General features: G+C 40.3%; 1 protein-coding gene across 10 annotated transcripts in view; it reads right to left on the reverse strand.

Moving 5' to 3' along the window:
• The window catches only part of SMYD4 (SET and MYND domain containing 4), a 49689-nt gene that overhangs the window by 2359 nt on the left and 30779 nt on the right, over positions 1–16551 (reverse strand). For 6 of the 10 annotated variants that reach the window (XM_003416978.4, XM_023556267.2, XM_023556268.2 and 3 more), the window contains 6 exons: positions 16372–16461; positions 13806–14967; positions 3223–3405; positions 2411–2571; positions 1069–1201; positions 121–237 (listed from right to left, as the gene is read on the reverse strand). In XM_003416978.4, coding sequence (XP_003417026.1) covers positions 121–237; positions 1069–1201; positions 2411–2571; positions 3223–3405; positions 13806–14967; positions 16372–16461 — 1846 coding nt within the window. The other 4 variants (XR_002787412.2, XR_002787411.2, XM_023556269.2 and 1 more) reach the window with 4 other exon arrangements.

Raw genomic sequence — 16551 nt, forward strand, 5'->3', positions numbered from 1 at the left:
GGAAGGGAGTGCAGCCTCTGTTTAAATACTAAGATAAACAACCAGCCAAGGCCAGGGTCATGGCGAAAAACACAAAGCAGACTTGTACCTCACAATGGAAAATGAAAACACACGACATACCTAAGGCGGCATAGGCCTGGGCCAGGTGATCGTCGATTTCTCCTACCACGGTGTGTTCTGCTGGCAGGAAACTCTCAGCAGCATGCTGGCACCCCAACAACTGCTGAACAGCTTGCTCTAACAATTGAAAGGAAAATGGTCTCACTACAGACACGAATACGGTCCTATAAAGGAGGACCAAGGTTGGGCTGAATGTGGAAACCCCCTTGGCCTCCCTGGATTGTCACCAATCCACAATGTTGCATTTCTGTTCCAATAAAGCTGTTGTTCTCTTACATCTTTTCTTCGTTCATTTCAACAGAAAAAGGTGCTAGGTGAAGCTTCCCTGCATTTGACCTTGGGTTTGGAACTTCAGCTTTCTAACACAGCTAGCTCTACATTACTACTTAGGGTTCTTATTTCTTTTGTCTCTGAAATCTAAGCTAAAGGTCAACTTCATAAAGTAAATAAATTCCCACAACATCAAGCTAGAAGGTAGAGTTTTCAAGGGTAATGGGAAGCTCCATAACTCACTCTCGGAAAAAAGCAGAATACTCATATCCGTTGGGCGCATGCCCCACTGTTCTCTGGGCTGGCTCTGATGAGGGCAGATCAGCCTTTCTAGGAAGTTAGGTCATTAGACCCTGGAATGAAAATAAATGACACTGAACTTGTGGAACTACAATAAGCACAGGCCTGTCACAGATAACCCTTTAGCCATGATGGGGTACTTGAACTTAGCTATTTGATGCATAAGAGAACAACAGCTTAAATCATCTGGCCCTTTTTCAAGGACATCACACTAACTGAGCTGGTTTGCGTCTCACTGGACTACACAGCCATCTTGTGGCTGGCATGGGGATAATTAAATTCAACTCTAATCTTTACTGAGTATACTTGAGTCCAAGGTGATCTCAGAACGAATAAATGGGAAGGGGCTGGAGGACCAAAGCAGGGAGCCAGTCTCACCTAATTTACCACTTCTGAGAAGCTTCTGGGCCATCCCAACCTGCTGCTGAAGGTCCTGTAACCGAGAGACTAGGTGACTCCTGCTGACTGATTCCGTACAAGATCTGTTGCCACAGCTCAGCACATCCTCTCCCTGTGGAAGTCAGTTTTATCTTTACTCCTAAACATACCCAAGTCAGTTATCACCAGTGCTTGTGCTTACATTATAGGACTGCGCCACAGTTTCTGACCCTGTGGGAGAAAGAGACTCTTGCAATACATCATGACTAAAGCCTGACCGAATCTGGTTTGACAGCAACAATCCCAAGGAAAGCAACAGCCGGATTCCACCCTGAGGTTTAAATTTCGGGACCAAACTGGTACACTTCACAATTTCTTTTCATCTCTATGGCCTCTTTATTATCTCTCTTTGCGGCCAGGACTTTGGATGACAGACATCTTTCTAGTGGTTATGAAAAAGCCATAAGAAAACCAACAGAAAAAGGTGCAGGGTGATGCCACCCCACATTTGACCATGTGTCTGCAGCTTGAGCTTTCCACCACAACCAGTTCTAATTCCACTTAGGGTTCCCCTAACAAGAATACTGCATACTCGGCAGAGGAGAAAATCTGCGGTGGACATTTGCTGGTTTTGGATGCCGGTATCTATGCCTTCATTTGGCAATAGCAATTGATTTCTCTTGAGGGTCCTCTCCCACCCTCCCACAGCCAGTGCCCTGAAGCTGAGGGTATGGACATGTCTCAGATCAAGCCCATTCCTCTGCCCCAAATTGGTGGAAGAAAACTGTGTGATTTTCCTCCAGCCAGTTACTGGGTCAATGAAACACAATTTTTTGCCCAGGCTGTTGGAAGAATGGCACATGTTTTTATCCTCCCGGACAGGAAGGATATAAGGCTAGAGCTGCCAGCAGCCATCTTGCCACAAAAGGGAAGTCTGTCTGAAGACAAGGTTAACACAAAGAAAACAGGGCTGAAAGAGGTAGAGAGAAAAATTCAGTCCTGCTGACATCATTTGAGCCTCTGGATTAGGTGGTATCCGAAGTAGCCCTGCCTCTGGGATTTTTTAGTGATTTACTTGAGCAAATAAATTCCCAGTCTCCCCCCTCCCCTTAAACTAGTTTAGCTGGGATTTATCTGCCATTTGCAAGTGAAAGGTGACTGAATCCAACCTTTCTGTGCTGTTCCTTTGGAAGGATAATCAATGTGTGGGAAGACAGGATGAAAGGGAGGGGCTATTAATGCTGTCAGCACCTATAAGCCCCAACAGATTCCTCCTAAAGATTTATAACCTTTGGTCTGGCTAGCTGACCTCCAGGAAGAGAGGGGAAGGAGAGACATTTACCTGCATGACAGCTCTGCAGCTGTGACAACAGAATGCTGCCCACCTGGGCCCTGCAGTGGCTCTGGGCTCCTTGTGACACGCTGGGCAGGTGCATTCAAAGAAATACTGAGACCTCAGCTTCTGCTGCCTTTCAGCAACAGCCATCCGGCTCTCGTGAGGCCCTGCAGAGAGACCCTCAGCCAATGTGTAAAGCAAAGCAAGAGACAGTCAAGAGACAGGTTAGCAAAGGGCCTGGTCAATTATTCATCATGTGATGGGTACCCTTTAGCCAAACATTTGTGGAATCCAAACCAGGTGATATAGAGTCCACTCTGACTCATGGAGATCTCATCTGTGTGTCAGAGTGGAGCTGCGCTCCATAGGGTTTTCAGTGGCTGATTTTTTTAGAAGCAGATCACCAGGCCTTTTTGCCAAGGTACCTCTGGGTGGACTCAAACTTCCAAACTTTTGGTGGGCAGCCGAGCACATTAACTGTTTGCACCAGCCAGGGACTTCTTTGTGGAACTAGATAGAGAAATAAGCTTCCTGGTTGCTGGGATAGGAAAAAAAAAATTCAAGAAGTTGTTCCTAGCCTATTTTCAGAATAGAAGTTTAATAGGAACCAAGCAGTGAGACACATGATAAAAAAAAAAAAAGCTAGGCACAAAAGCTGGCACAAAGTGTCCTAGTAAGGAGGTCCTTTTTTTGCCCGAAAATGCACTGCATCTTCAGGATACAAACACTGGGCGCCTGCACAGTGGCCTGCTCATAGTTTCTGACCCTGTTCTTTTCTGTTGGAAGAGGCAGGGCGGGAGGGAGGAAGGATGGCTCACCATAGCAGTGGAGAATCTCCTGCCCTTTTGCAATCTGCTGTGATGCCCGAATGGTGGCGACAGTGCTAGTGAAGGACACGCTGGTGTTGGGCCTGCAGGAATGGTTCAGGAGGCTGACAACAGGGAAGATGCCTGTGGCAAGGCGAATCTCCCTGCTTTCGGTAATGATGCTCTCTTTAGATCCTGAAAGTGCAAGAGGAAAAGGGAAAATGTCTCAGGACATTAGTCCTGGCCTCACCATCCACTTCTCAGATGAGCTGGGAAATTGGGCCTGAAGCCCATCTGAGTCATAGCTCCACAGCCAGATCCAATATAAATCTGATGGAACATGACTCACAGCAAACTCTGGTCCCCAGGAAGCAAAGTGAATGAACACGCGAAAAATCCACCTGGATCCTTGAACCTAACCCTTGTGTCTCAATACGACGAAAAATACAAAGATTAGAATTTATACAAAATAATAAAAAAGGAATTATCAGTAGGGCACTTTCCAGCCAGACAGTTTCATAACGTTCATGAGGACACAGAAACCGAAGTACCTGTTGGGATTATTTTCCAAAGACTTTTATGGTCCAAGTACTTTGGTTTAACTGGACTTTAAAAACAATCAATATTCTTTATGCTTACCTGGTCATTCTGCCCTTCGTCCCACCTCTCTGGGGTATCAATCAGCAGTAGTTCTCACTGAAAAGAACTCTCCGTACCAGCTCTGTTCATGACAGTCTCACGTCCCAAAGAATCTCTTTTTTGAGACACAATTAACTAGCAACTTAACTGAGCTGATTCTGACTCATAGCAACCCTATGGGATAGCGCTGAGTTGCCCCATTGAGTATCCAAGGAGTGGCTGATGGATTCGAACCGCCGACCTCTTGGTTAGTAGCCAAGCTCTCAACCACTGCGCCACCAGGGCTCCAAACAACTACATGACTGGAAATTAGGATGGAAGGAATAAAAATGCCTCTAAGCAGTGAGGCTGTTTCTGCACCAAAGTTCATGTACTTTTACTCATAGGTGAGTTCTCTGTACTCTCAGACAGGTCTATTTGCTCTTATTTTAGACACAGTAGATTGGTTATTCAGTTTCTCAGGCCACAACAATCCAGAAGGAAAGAATTAATAAGGAGAGGAGAATGTATAAGGGGCAGGTTTTCTGACAATGGCAAGAATGGAGAAAGCGGAAGAAAGCTTACACAAGAATAACTGCCTGAGGACAAACAAAAACGCCAGTACAACTCAAGTTTTCCCTCCATTGTAACACTTCCCTTAACCAGAGGTTCCTAGGCTGACAGCATATGTACACGGGCTTTCGTAATAGTAATGTTTTCCAGGACTGTGCACAGTATAGATGACCTCGGCGTCCAGGAAGCCTTCAATTATGTTTAGTAGTCTAAGTCTGAGGAAATGGTACTTCCCACAAGACTGGTTGAAATACAAAAGATATTGGTACTTAAAAGGAAGCCTTCAGTTGTCTAGAAAAATCATTTATACAGAACAACTAACGTACTGTATCAAGTAATTGTCATACCACAGTACATATGCCAGGAATCCAATATACCACTCACCAAAGAAATAAGTAGCCTAGGTACAAATGCGAAAGTGTTCTATAAAGGAAAATAATAAATAAAGGAATAATGTTGTCTCTGTAGAAAATTCTATTACCTGTTGCTATGGAAGACAAGAATAGAACAAGTAAATAAAATTCACGAAGAATCCAAATGACTCAATTTTAGTCAACAATTCTACAAGCTGTATTAAAATCATCAGAGCTTCTCCTAAATGCTTAACTGGTTCTAATTTCACCTCTTCTTCCTCTCCTTGTCCAACGGCTACCTTCTGGGATCCATGCTAATGAGCAGTGAATAAGCTAAAAGGTAGGCAGCAGGAAGGAGCAGTACAGGGCGCAAACAATCTGTAGCCTGAATAATCAGTCTCTGTATAATTAAAGGTTGACTTGCATTCTCAACTACTGGTAACTGGCAATTTGTATTAGAACAGTTGCGAAAATTTTTCCAGAAAAAAATAATCACAATACAGTGAGTGATGTCAGCTTTGTGAGCTATTTATAGATTATCCCTTAACAGAAGTAGGCCCAGGAACTGAGTGCGGTACCTGTTAGAATATCTCTCTAATTATTTCTAAAAAATGAAGTATTGATTTTTGAAAATTATTCAATATTTTGCATTAGTCATTTATTAGTAGAGGTAACAAAAAGTGAGAACATGTATGTGCCTTACCAACCAAATTTAACGTCACATTTTGTATTAAAAAAGTATGTGACATTTCGTATAAAAAACCCCAGCAATTTAATATGTGACATTTTGTATTTAAAAAAAAAAAATTCGCAAGGTGTATTTTTGATTATTTTACCAAAAGTGCACCTTGCTGGTATCCCTTTTGCAAAGAATAAAAAAAAGGATTCGTTCACAATATTTCCAGAATACACTTTGGAATATACAGAAATGAGAAATTTGTGTATACGTCCAGTAATCAAGAACCCAAACCAAAGGTTGATTCCTTGGTTGGTTGTTGAAGAGGAAAAGCAAAGGGCAGTGGGTGGATCTGAAGATATGTTAGAACCTGATTTAGCCTTGTAGATGAGAATCCAGGTATATCACAAAGGTGCCATTCCCACTGAGACAGAACCACACATATCAAGGTCTAGAATGTCATCAGTGGCCAGTTCTACCCCCTGAGATAAGTACCAGAGAGAGATTTCTGAAGAATTTTGATTAAATAGGATTTATGCAAAGATAAGCATACATTTTTATAGGTTTTTGTCCAAGTCTATCCTATTTAACACTTTAATCCTTCGCCTGTGCTACTAATTAAACAGCTGCTAATGAAATTCAATGAGAACACTAAATTGGGAGGTGTCGGAACCCCAAAGAAATAATAAAAAGGGATATAACAAGATTAGAAACATGAGCAGACTAAAACAAAACTAGACTGAATTAAAAAGTGAAAGTGAACATCGCTAGTGGGTGTGTAACTGGTACAAATTCCTGGAGGGCAATTTTACCATATGTATCAAGTACTTTAAAAATGTTCATGGCATTTGGATTATTTTTATTATTAAAAAAAACTAATTAAAAGGTATACATGATTGAAAAAAATTAAAAACTGAAAATTACAAAGAAAATAGGAGTCATCTATAATCCTATCAGCCTGATATAACATTTCGGTGTATCTTCTTGCAGTCTTCTTTCTATGCCTATATATGGAATTTTTAGCTTCATTAGCAATATGGTACACTTTTCCTTCTTTTCACTTAATATATCATGAACATTTCTGTAAAATAAATTTTTAATGACTGCCTCCCACTACAGGGACATTCCATATCTAATTTCTTACTGTTGGATATTAAGGGTGTTTTCAATTGTTCACCACGATGACACTGTGATGAGCATCCTTACACATTGCTACACAAATTCCTAATTATTTCTTTAGCGTAAATTCCTGGAAGTGGAGCTACAGGGTTAAAAGGATACGTTCCTGGAAGGGGAATTAGAGGGTTAAAAGTAAGTATATTTGAAGGCTCTTTGGTGTATCATTCTGCTCTCGGGAAAGGCTGTATATGAAAATGCATGCATGAAGAGTGGCCATTTCTTTATATCCTAGCCTGTGATACGTATTATAAACACACACACCTTTGCCAATCTGTTAGACAAAAAATGGTATCTTGTTTTAAGTACTAAAGCGAGGTTAGGCTTTTTTTTAAGTTTCTGGTGAAAGATTACCCAGCAAGTTAGGCTCCCATTTGACAATTTCCACAGACTGTTCACTGACATTAGTTACATTTACCACAATTTGCCAACATTCTCTTTAATTGTGTCTATACCCCCATCCGTATGTGCTCAAACATTCATTTTTACTTTGGTTGTGCTGTGCTCACTGAACATGTATTTTCTTGGCCATTTTTACTACTACTTTGAGAAACTGCTTGTTTATGTGTATTTTTTAACAGGTGTATTGAGGTGTATTTCTTTCTTAGTCATCTAGTGCTGCTGTAACAGAAATACCACAAGTGAATGGCTTTAACAAAAGAAATTTATTCTCTCACAGTCTAGTAGGTTGTAAGTCCAAATTCAGAGTGTCACCTCCAGAGGAAGGCTCTCTCTGTCGGCTCTGGAGGAAGGTCCTTGTTATCTAACTTCCCTTGGTCTGGGAGCATCTCAGCACAGGAACCTCAGGTCCAAAGGATGTGCTCTGCTCTCGGCGCTGCTTTCTTGGTGGTCTGAGGTCCCCAACTCTCTGCTTGCTTCCCTTTCATCTCTTTTAAGATAAAAGGCAGTACAGGCCACACCCCAGGGGAACTCCCTTTACATTGGATCAGGGACGTGACCTGAGCAAGAGTGTTACATCCCACCCTAATCCTTTTAACCACAGGCAGAGATTATGATTTATAACACATAGGAAAATCACAAAATGGAGGACAACCACACATGGCCTAATCAAGTTGACAAATATTTTGGGGGGACACAATTCAATCCATTATAATTTCCATACCCTAAAATTTACTCAAGTGTACAATTCAATGATTTTTAGTAAATGTGCATGGTTGTACAACCAACACCACAACCTAGTTTTAGAACATTTAGAACTATTTTTAAAAGCTGATTTTAAGAGTTGTAGAAATTTTCCTTAATTTTGTCATTCACATTTTAACTTTTGTTTATGGGTTTTTTTTTTTTTTTTGAGGGGGAGAGTTAATATAACAACTATTTTATTTGCTCACAATTATGTGGACAAGTCATTTTGGCTGGGCTCAGCTGAGTCGTTTTTCTGCTGGTCTTGCCTGAGATCACTCATGCGACTGCATTCATCTGGTGTCTCAACTAGGGCTGGATGGTCCAAGACAGTCTCACCCACACGGCTGGTGGTTGGTGCTGGCTGCTGGCTGGCCCTCTCTACATGGTCTTTCATCCTCAAGGAGACTAGCCTAGCTTATTCACATGGCCACAGCAGCATTCCAGGAGCATGACTGCAGAAACTACAATGCCTCTTAGGCTTAAACTTAAAAGTCACATAATGTTGCTTCTACTGCATTCCATTGGTCAAAGAAAGCCGCAAGCTAACCTAGATTCAAGAGGAGAAACAGCAACATTAAGTTACAAAGGGGCAAACATACAGGAATAGGAGAAACTGTTGTGGCCATCTTTGCAAACAATGTACTCCAGAGGTCTTGAGGCTCATCCAGTCCTCCTTTTCAGATGAGAACACTGATACCCACGCAGGGTAAGCGACTTGACAAAGTTCATACAAAGAGTCAGTGACACACCCAGAATGGGAACCCAGGTCTTCTGTCTCCCAGTTCAGTGTTTTTATTCCTTCAAGGACTTCTTACCTGCATCACCTTTTTTACCCAACTTGATGTTTTTGATATTGGTATTTAGGTAGTTAAGGTAGCTGTCTTTTAATTACCTAATTTTGGTATCATATACTTTAAAAAGGTTCTCCCACTCAAGGCTATATAAACGTTCACCTACGTGACTGCTCCTTAGAAGTGAGGATGGCAAGACTTTGTCTCACATACTTTGGATATGTTAACAGGAGGGACCAGTCCCTGGAGAAGACATCATGCTTGGTAAAGCAGAGGGTCAGCCAAAAAGAGGAAGACTCTCGACGATGGGCTCAAATACAGCAACGATTGTGAGGCTGGCACAGGACCGGGCAGTGTTTCATTCTGTTGTATATAGGGCTGCTGAGTCAGAACTGACTTGACGGCACCTAACGACATCTTTTTCTAGATATTTTATGATTTAATTTTAAAAATATTTAACTATTTAATGATTTGAAGAATCTAATTTTTTTTGGCCTATCATATCAGTACCATATTATTTTTAATTATTGTGGCTTTAATGCTACTATGAAATCTGATAGTACCAAGGCCCTTATGTACTCTTAAAAAAAAAAAAAAAGGCTATTCTTACTTATTCAGGGTGAACTTTAGAATCACTGTCAAGTCCCAAGCAAAATCCAATTGTGATTTTATTTGAAATTGCATTAAACTTACCAGTTTAATGTTGGGGAAATGTCATTTTTTGTAGCGTTCAGACTTTCCATTTAAGAACATGGCATGTCTCTGCATTTATTTTAAGCCTTCTTTTATATCCTTCCAAATGAAAATACTCCTGCATTCCTGAAAGACACTCTACTTGGTCATATATTACCATTACTTTAATAAACTGCTGGATGTGATACGGCAGCGATTTACTCAGGGTTTCTACATTTATATTCACAAGTGAGCCTGGTCTACAGTTTTTAGTCTTGGCTTTGTAAAATGAGTAGGAAAGAGTCCTAGTTTTCCCATGTTCTGGAACAGTTTACGCAGCATCGAAACCATCTGTTCCTTGAAAGTTTTAAAGAACTCACATGGAAAAGAACGGATCTATCTTGTTTTTATGGAAATATTTTGAAAACTTTTTCAATTTCTTCCACAATTATTGGTTTTTTGAAGCATTCTTCTTCTTCTGGGGCAATTTAGGCAATTTATATTTTCTAAAAAGTTGTCCACTTAATATCCCCAAATTTCATAGTCTAAAATTGTATGAAGTATTTTCTTAAATTTAAAAATAAGTTTATACCATTGGTTCTATTTTCTTCATCATTCCTAATTTTGTGTTTGTTGTTTTCCAAATAGATTTCTTAACTAAATCTGCCAGATTTTTATTTCAGGAGTTGGCAAATTACTGCCGGTGGCCAAATCTTGCCCGATGCCTGTTTTTGTATAGGCCATAGGCTAAGAATGGTTTTCATATTTTTGAGTGGTTAAAATAAAATCAAAAGAATAATATTTATAACCTATAAAAAATGACAAGAAATTCAAATTTCAGCATCCATAAATAATGCATCAGAACCCTGCCATGCTCATTGGTTCATGTATTGTTTACAGTGGCTTTGGTACTACAATCTCAGAGTTGAGTACTTGCAAAAGAGACCACGTGGCCTGCAAAGTTGAAAATATTTACTATCCCTCCCTGTACAGAAAGAGTTTGCTGACCTCTGATCTATAGAATACAAGCTTTGAGACTCTCCATGCTGAAACAGATCATCAACTTTAGCTCTCAGAAAACAGATTGTGTCTATTAACAAAAATGGTTAAGTACCCAAGGAGAAACTGGCAAAAACTCCATAAAAAAACCAAACCAGGCCCATTGCCGTGGAGTCGATTCTGATTCATGTGACCCTATATATATATATATGCACACACTAAATTTCTAGCTTATTATGTTATCTTGGTTTTTAGATCCTTATTCTTCATATAGCTGATCAGTTCAAGTCAAAGTGGTATATTACAATTTCTCACAACTACGGAGTTTTTGGAGCTGGTTAAGTGTTTGGCTACTAACCAAAAGGCTGGCCGTATGAATTCAACAGCCGCTCCCTGGAAACCTTATGGGGCAGTTCTACTCTGTTCTGTAGGGTTGCTATGAGTTAGAATCAACTTTACAGCAATGGGTCTTTTTTTTTTTTGGTTTGGTGGTGCATTGGTTAAGAGCTACAGTGCTAACCAAAAGGTCGGCAGTTTGAATCGACCAGCTGCTCCTTGGAAACTTTATGGGGCAGTTTTACTCTGTCCTATATTTTTTATAGGGACACTATGAGTCAGAATCAACTCCATGGCAATGGGTGTAGTTTTTTTTTTTTTAAACAGAGCTTTTGCCACTTTCTCCTTGTATAACCCACTGCCGTACTTAACCGTTTTTGTTTATAGACACAATCTCTATGCTTCTGAGAGCTAAAGTTCATGATATATTTCAGTGTGGAAAGACTCCTTTATAAAAGTAAAATGGCTTCTTTGTTTTACTAAATATCTAACCTTGGATTCTACTGTTCCATATTAATACTAGGACCCTGATTTACGACGGCACTGGGTACTGGGCTGGGACCCTGATTTGCTTATGATTACCTGATACATATGGGTTTACCTGATACATCCTGCCCAACACTTTCTGCGTTATTTTGTTATAGGTGCCACTCTTGTAAGCAGAATGTAATTGGATTTTACTTTTTTTGGCCTATTCTGAAAGACTTGCTTAGGAACATTTAACCCACATAAGCCTACTATTATAGACTCATTTCTATCATCTTCCTCTCTCTTGATTTGTGAACAGTTTTTTAAAAATGCTTTTCCTCTAGAATGTGAGAAAGGAGTACAAGCCATTTTAAAATTGACTAGTATGATGTTACCATTGTGTGAATAAGTGTTTTTAATTAAAAAAAAAAAGTTCAAAGATGAAAGTAGCAGTAACTCATATTTTCACTTTTAGAACTAATCATTACTAAGATTTTGATATTTTTGCTTCTAGTGTTTTATTCTATGTCTGTATTTGAAAGACATCATATAAATAAGAATACATTATGCTTACCAATATTAGAACTCTGTAGATAAAGCCAAAGTCTCCAATCCCCCTTCCATTACCCACGTGGCCAGTATTGTGCTATGCATCTATTCTTCTGGTCCTTACTAAGCACAGAAAATACAGGTATCCCTGGTATCCACCCTCGCTATCTAAAAATCACTCTTAACAACTTGTGAAAATTTTTACCCAAAATTCATTACGCAAATAACAAATCAACTGTAATAAAATTTCATGCACAGGGAGGAAAAAGCATTTAGGCTACGCAACTGACTGATGGGCAGACCAATGGCGGAGGGCGGATGGGAAACAACTTCTTTTGCCCACGTGGCTCTGTCATTCTGCCCCAGGGATTCCACCAGGCTTTAGTTCCTAGTCGCTGCTCTTGCTTACCTGGAAAACAGTTTCCATAGTTTCCGGAGCTACTGAAATTTATCTTTTTGGTGTGTTCTATTAAGTATTTCAAAGGCAAGACAGATAATAAAATCAAGAGTTGGTAACTTTCTGCCACTGTAATCTGGAAGCCCCATATCTTATATTTTTATATTCAGAAAAACAAAATGAAAAAAAAAAAAATTTTTTTTTAAATGCAAATGAGTGTACCTGAGGGAAAAGATAACTCTGGAAAAGCACTCAATAGATGTGTTCTGGAAGATAGCAATAGCTCAAAGAAGCAAAAGAAGACAGAGAAGAAAGCAGAGGCCAGCTTGCAATGTGACCCGACAGTATCATGGGAAGAGGCCAGTGCTATTTTTGGATGTTCCATATTCTTCATAATGGGGAAGAGAGTCCTGCCCCAAAACAATGCTAGTGAGATATTTACATACCACACAACTTGGCAGTTGAATTAACATTAATGATAAAAATACACAAAAATGGTTAAGAGAATTCTACGTTACCTAATGTGAAAAAGGAGCCCTGATGGCACAGTAGTTAAGCACTCAGCTGCCAACCAAAAGGTGGCAGTTTGAACTCACCTGCTACTCCATGGGAGAAAGACGTGGCAGTCTGCTTCTGTAAAGACTATAGCGTTGGAAACTCCATGGGCAGTTCTACTCTGTCCTACAGGGTCACTAGGACTCGAAATTGGCTCGATGGCAATGGATTTGGTATGATTTTTTTGAATGTGAAAAGAGTCATGCATGCATGGTTCAGTTAAGCCACGTTTAATATTAATATACCTAAAACTCCTAGGTTAAGCTAACATGTAGTTACCCCACCAACAGGGTTAACTAGAAAATTAAGGGAAGTATACTCTGCCCTGTAGGGTCGCTATGAGTCGGAATCAACTCGACGGCACTGGGTTTGTTTTTTTTTATACATAATGAACTGGTTGGACTGAAAGACATTTTATGCTAAAATGGGATCATACATTATTAATACTAGAAACACCATTTTTCCCTAATAATAGTTGTACCTGTTATCGGTACAGTTGTACTGAGATGTCAGTCATGAAGGTGGGCATATCCAACCTCCCCATCTAACTTAAAGAGCTTTATCTACAGAGCCAGGTTCAGGAAAGCAGGACCAGGCTGGTCTGGTTGAGAGGTGGCCCACCTGACCAAAGGACAAACCATATGTAGGCTGGCCAACAACTTACGGTGTAGTATGGTGTGAAAAGACGTGATGGGCCAGATTCCTCTCTTGGAAATTTAAAATAGAAGAATAGGAAAAAACTGTCAATTGAAAATAGAAGATTTAGAGAGTAGTTGAGTTGCATAAGTAAGTTAATATTCTGATACCTCACACAACTACAGTCCCTGTTCTCTCTGCAGTCTGGTTTGATAATTATTTCTGCCTTTCCTAAGGAAAGAACCATTTAGCTTTCTCTGAAGTCCTGTGTATATACCCTTATACTAAACCTGCTGTTACTGCTTATTTGAGTCAGTCTTCCGTCACAATTAAAAAAAAAAAAAATCTCAGCAGTAATGCTTCTAACTTTTTAGAGTATTTTTACAAATATATCATCCTCACAACTCTGTAAGGTCAGGTGGGATTAAACTACCCATTTTACAGATGAGAAAACTGTGGCAGAGTGGGATCAATAATTTCTTTAGGTCACACAGCTTTTTGCTGGCACAATAATGATTATACAAGGCAGCTGTGTTTTCCCATTAGCTCACAGATTTGTTTCAACACTACTGTTTTCCCGTATAGCTTTCTCCCCAAACATCAGCTACATTAAGAATACCGTAAGGCATAAAAACAGGTTTCCCTCTTACCTGTGTGTTGTATGGTAGTTATTGCCTGGGCATTACACTGAAGCTGTAACATGTGTCTCAGCATCACCACTCCCCAAATATTCAACTCTGGAGACAACACATGAGTCACTGCTGTTTTTGGCTTAGAGGACTTCAGACCTGGTTTGAGGGCCCAAAAGCTAGCTGCTTCAAGCTGCCTGCACAGTGCAGCAACACTCAGAGCACAGAGGAATTTGTGCTCTGGGCTATGGTTTTCAGTATGGGGCAAAAGATTGAAGACAGCATTATAGTTATTTTCATATTTCCCATTGATATCACATCCAGGAATTGGGGTCTCGACTATTTTACCATTTTCCTCATTCTCTCCCAGGTCATAATTGAGTGTTTTGAGCATATTCTCACTTTCAGGTAAACAGATATCCTTGTTACCAATCTCACCACACAGCTTCCTTACGACTTTACCAACATCTTCAAACCTAGCTAAAAGAGTCACCCTCAGGGCAATGTGGCAGAAGATACCCAGTGTGAGAAGCAGCCCCCCTTGAGGACACTCCACAGTGTGGTAGAGCTCCCAGGCCTGCTGCATGCACTCTTGGCTGCAATACTTGGCATAGCTGCACTGATCACAGGGAACTGTGGCCAAAGTGTGCTTCAAGCAGCAGTGACAGTGGAGATCCCCATTGGTAACTCTGGTGTTCCACTTGCTTTCTAGACCATGGTGTAGCTGTGGCATTTCTCCTGGGTTAAGGACACTCACAAAAGCTGCCTCCTTCACCAGGAGCTCTCCTGGGAGAATGTCTTTTGTGGCAATCAGATGGCGACCTTTTAAAGGGTCTGTACATAAGCTGACAGATGATGATGCACTAGGAATTTGTTCACTCTCTTCCATTAGGTCCATATCCTTGAAAGCTTTGGTTAGAGCTGCTGGGAAGGTTTCTGAGAGATTCTCCTTTTTTTGTACCTTTGTTTTCAGACGATGTAGGTTTCTCTGCAGAACCTCAAAGTGGGAAGCTGCTAGTGTTGGTTTGGCAGCGAGTTTACTTTCAAGATCACTGATGGTCTGGCTTGCTTCCTGTAGCCTGCCCAGGGTCACCAGACACTCTGCCTTACGCAACATCATCTTGGGTTGCAATCTTTCTGGATACCCATGACTCTGGGCTCTGATGATGTCTTCAAGACATGTCTATAAACAGAAAGGAAACCCCCAATGACTCTTGGTTCCTACTCTTCAATGTCTACTGAAAATCTTTTAAAAAATCTACAGGAAAGTTAAAGATTGTTAAAAACAGAGCAACTACAACCACATGCTTATTTTTTTAAATCATGTTCTACTCCTGCGTGATCTTTTAATTGAGTGATTAATAATACTGTTGAGGAAATTATTTTTAATTATCTTATGAAAAATTTCTGGTTTTATGGACAAAAAGTCTTACGGATAGAAGAACTGCAGTATGGTGATTAAGAGAGCAGGCTTTGAAGTCAAACAGACCTACACTGAAATACTGACTCTGCCTCTCACGAGCTGTATGACCTTGAGCAAGTGACTCAATTTCTCAGTGTCTTGGTTTTCTCATCTGAAAAATAGGGATACTACTACCTTAAAGGGTTGTTTTAAGGATAAAATAAGATTATATATCTAAAGTGGTAAAAGGAGTGCTCGGAACATAAGCAGTACCTAATAAGTGGTCATCGTTATTACAAGAAGGGAAATAGAAACAACTAATCTAGGGGAGCTAGACAGGGCTAAATGTTTTGTAGGTTCTTCCACTCATTCTCTTTAGTAGTCCAGGACTTTCTCGCTTAGGGTCTAGAGTTAGATTCTTGCCCTTCTCTTTGAGTCCTCAGGACAATAAGTGTGAACTTGTGCCATTCGAACAGTCCTTAAGTCTATGGAACAATTTGGCTTTCTGTAGAATTCCAAAATGGATGAAACAGAATGCTATTTTACAGCTTATCTTTTAACCCCTCTATTACAAATCTAAGATGCCTCAGAGTTACCTTCCTAAAACATATATCTGATTATGGTCACTTCCTAGTTTAAACAACTCCACAATTAGGGGATGAGAAGAAAGTCCCTCAAAGTCTACCCCCTCATGGGCATATACAGGCATTTCAGTGTACCTTTTAATTTTCCGCTCAAAAAAGCATATTGAGGGTGAGCTATATAATATGATAAAAAAACTAATATGATATGATATATTATAAACATGCTCTACTTGTTTAAAAGAAAAACCAAGTAAAGCTTGCAAACACTTGGAACCTGAACTATTGTTAGCAACATATCTTACAACTGATCTCAACACTGAGAATTGCTGACCTAGCAGATATAGGCCATGGCTCTGTGGAAGGTACCATAACTCTTTCTTGTCAATCTACACAATCCCAAATGCTCACCTGTGACAGGTAAAATGAGTCAGGAGAAAGACAGTTTGGGTGGGTATCAATGTACTTCCAATTCAACCATGTGCAGCGTGGCTGAGTTGAGTGTTCTAATGTGGAAGCGGAGACGAAGGCCCAGTCCTGGCCTGATCCTCAAATGAATCCCCTACAGATTCTCTCTAGTAACACCAGGCATCCCAATACTCACTTCGTACTGGCCCAGGTGGAAGAAGGCTGCAGAGCGATTGGCATAACACAGTGAGATGGCCTCGGTGTTAGGCCTTGAATGTGATACTCCCTGTAAAACAATGGATGGGTTAAAGGTATAAAATACTTTTTCAGGTAATAGGGGTTCTATTGCTAAAGACTGTATGAAACTGGGAGAGTT

Source organism: Loxodonta africana, chromosome 18, assembly GCF_030014295.1.
Source record: "Loxodonta africana isolate mLoxAfr1 chromosome 18, mLoxAfr1.hap2, whole genome shotgun sequence".
NCBI lineage: Eukaryota > Metazoa > Chordata > Mammalia > Proboscidea > Elephantidae > Loxodonta > Loxodonta africana.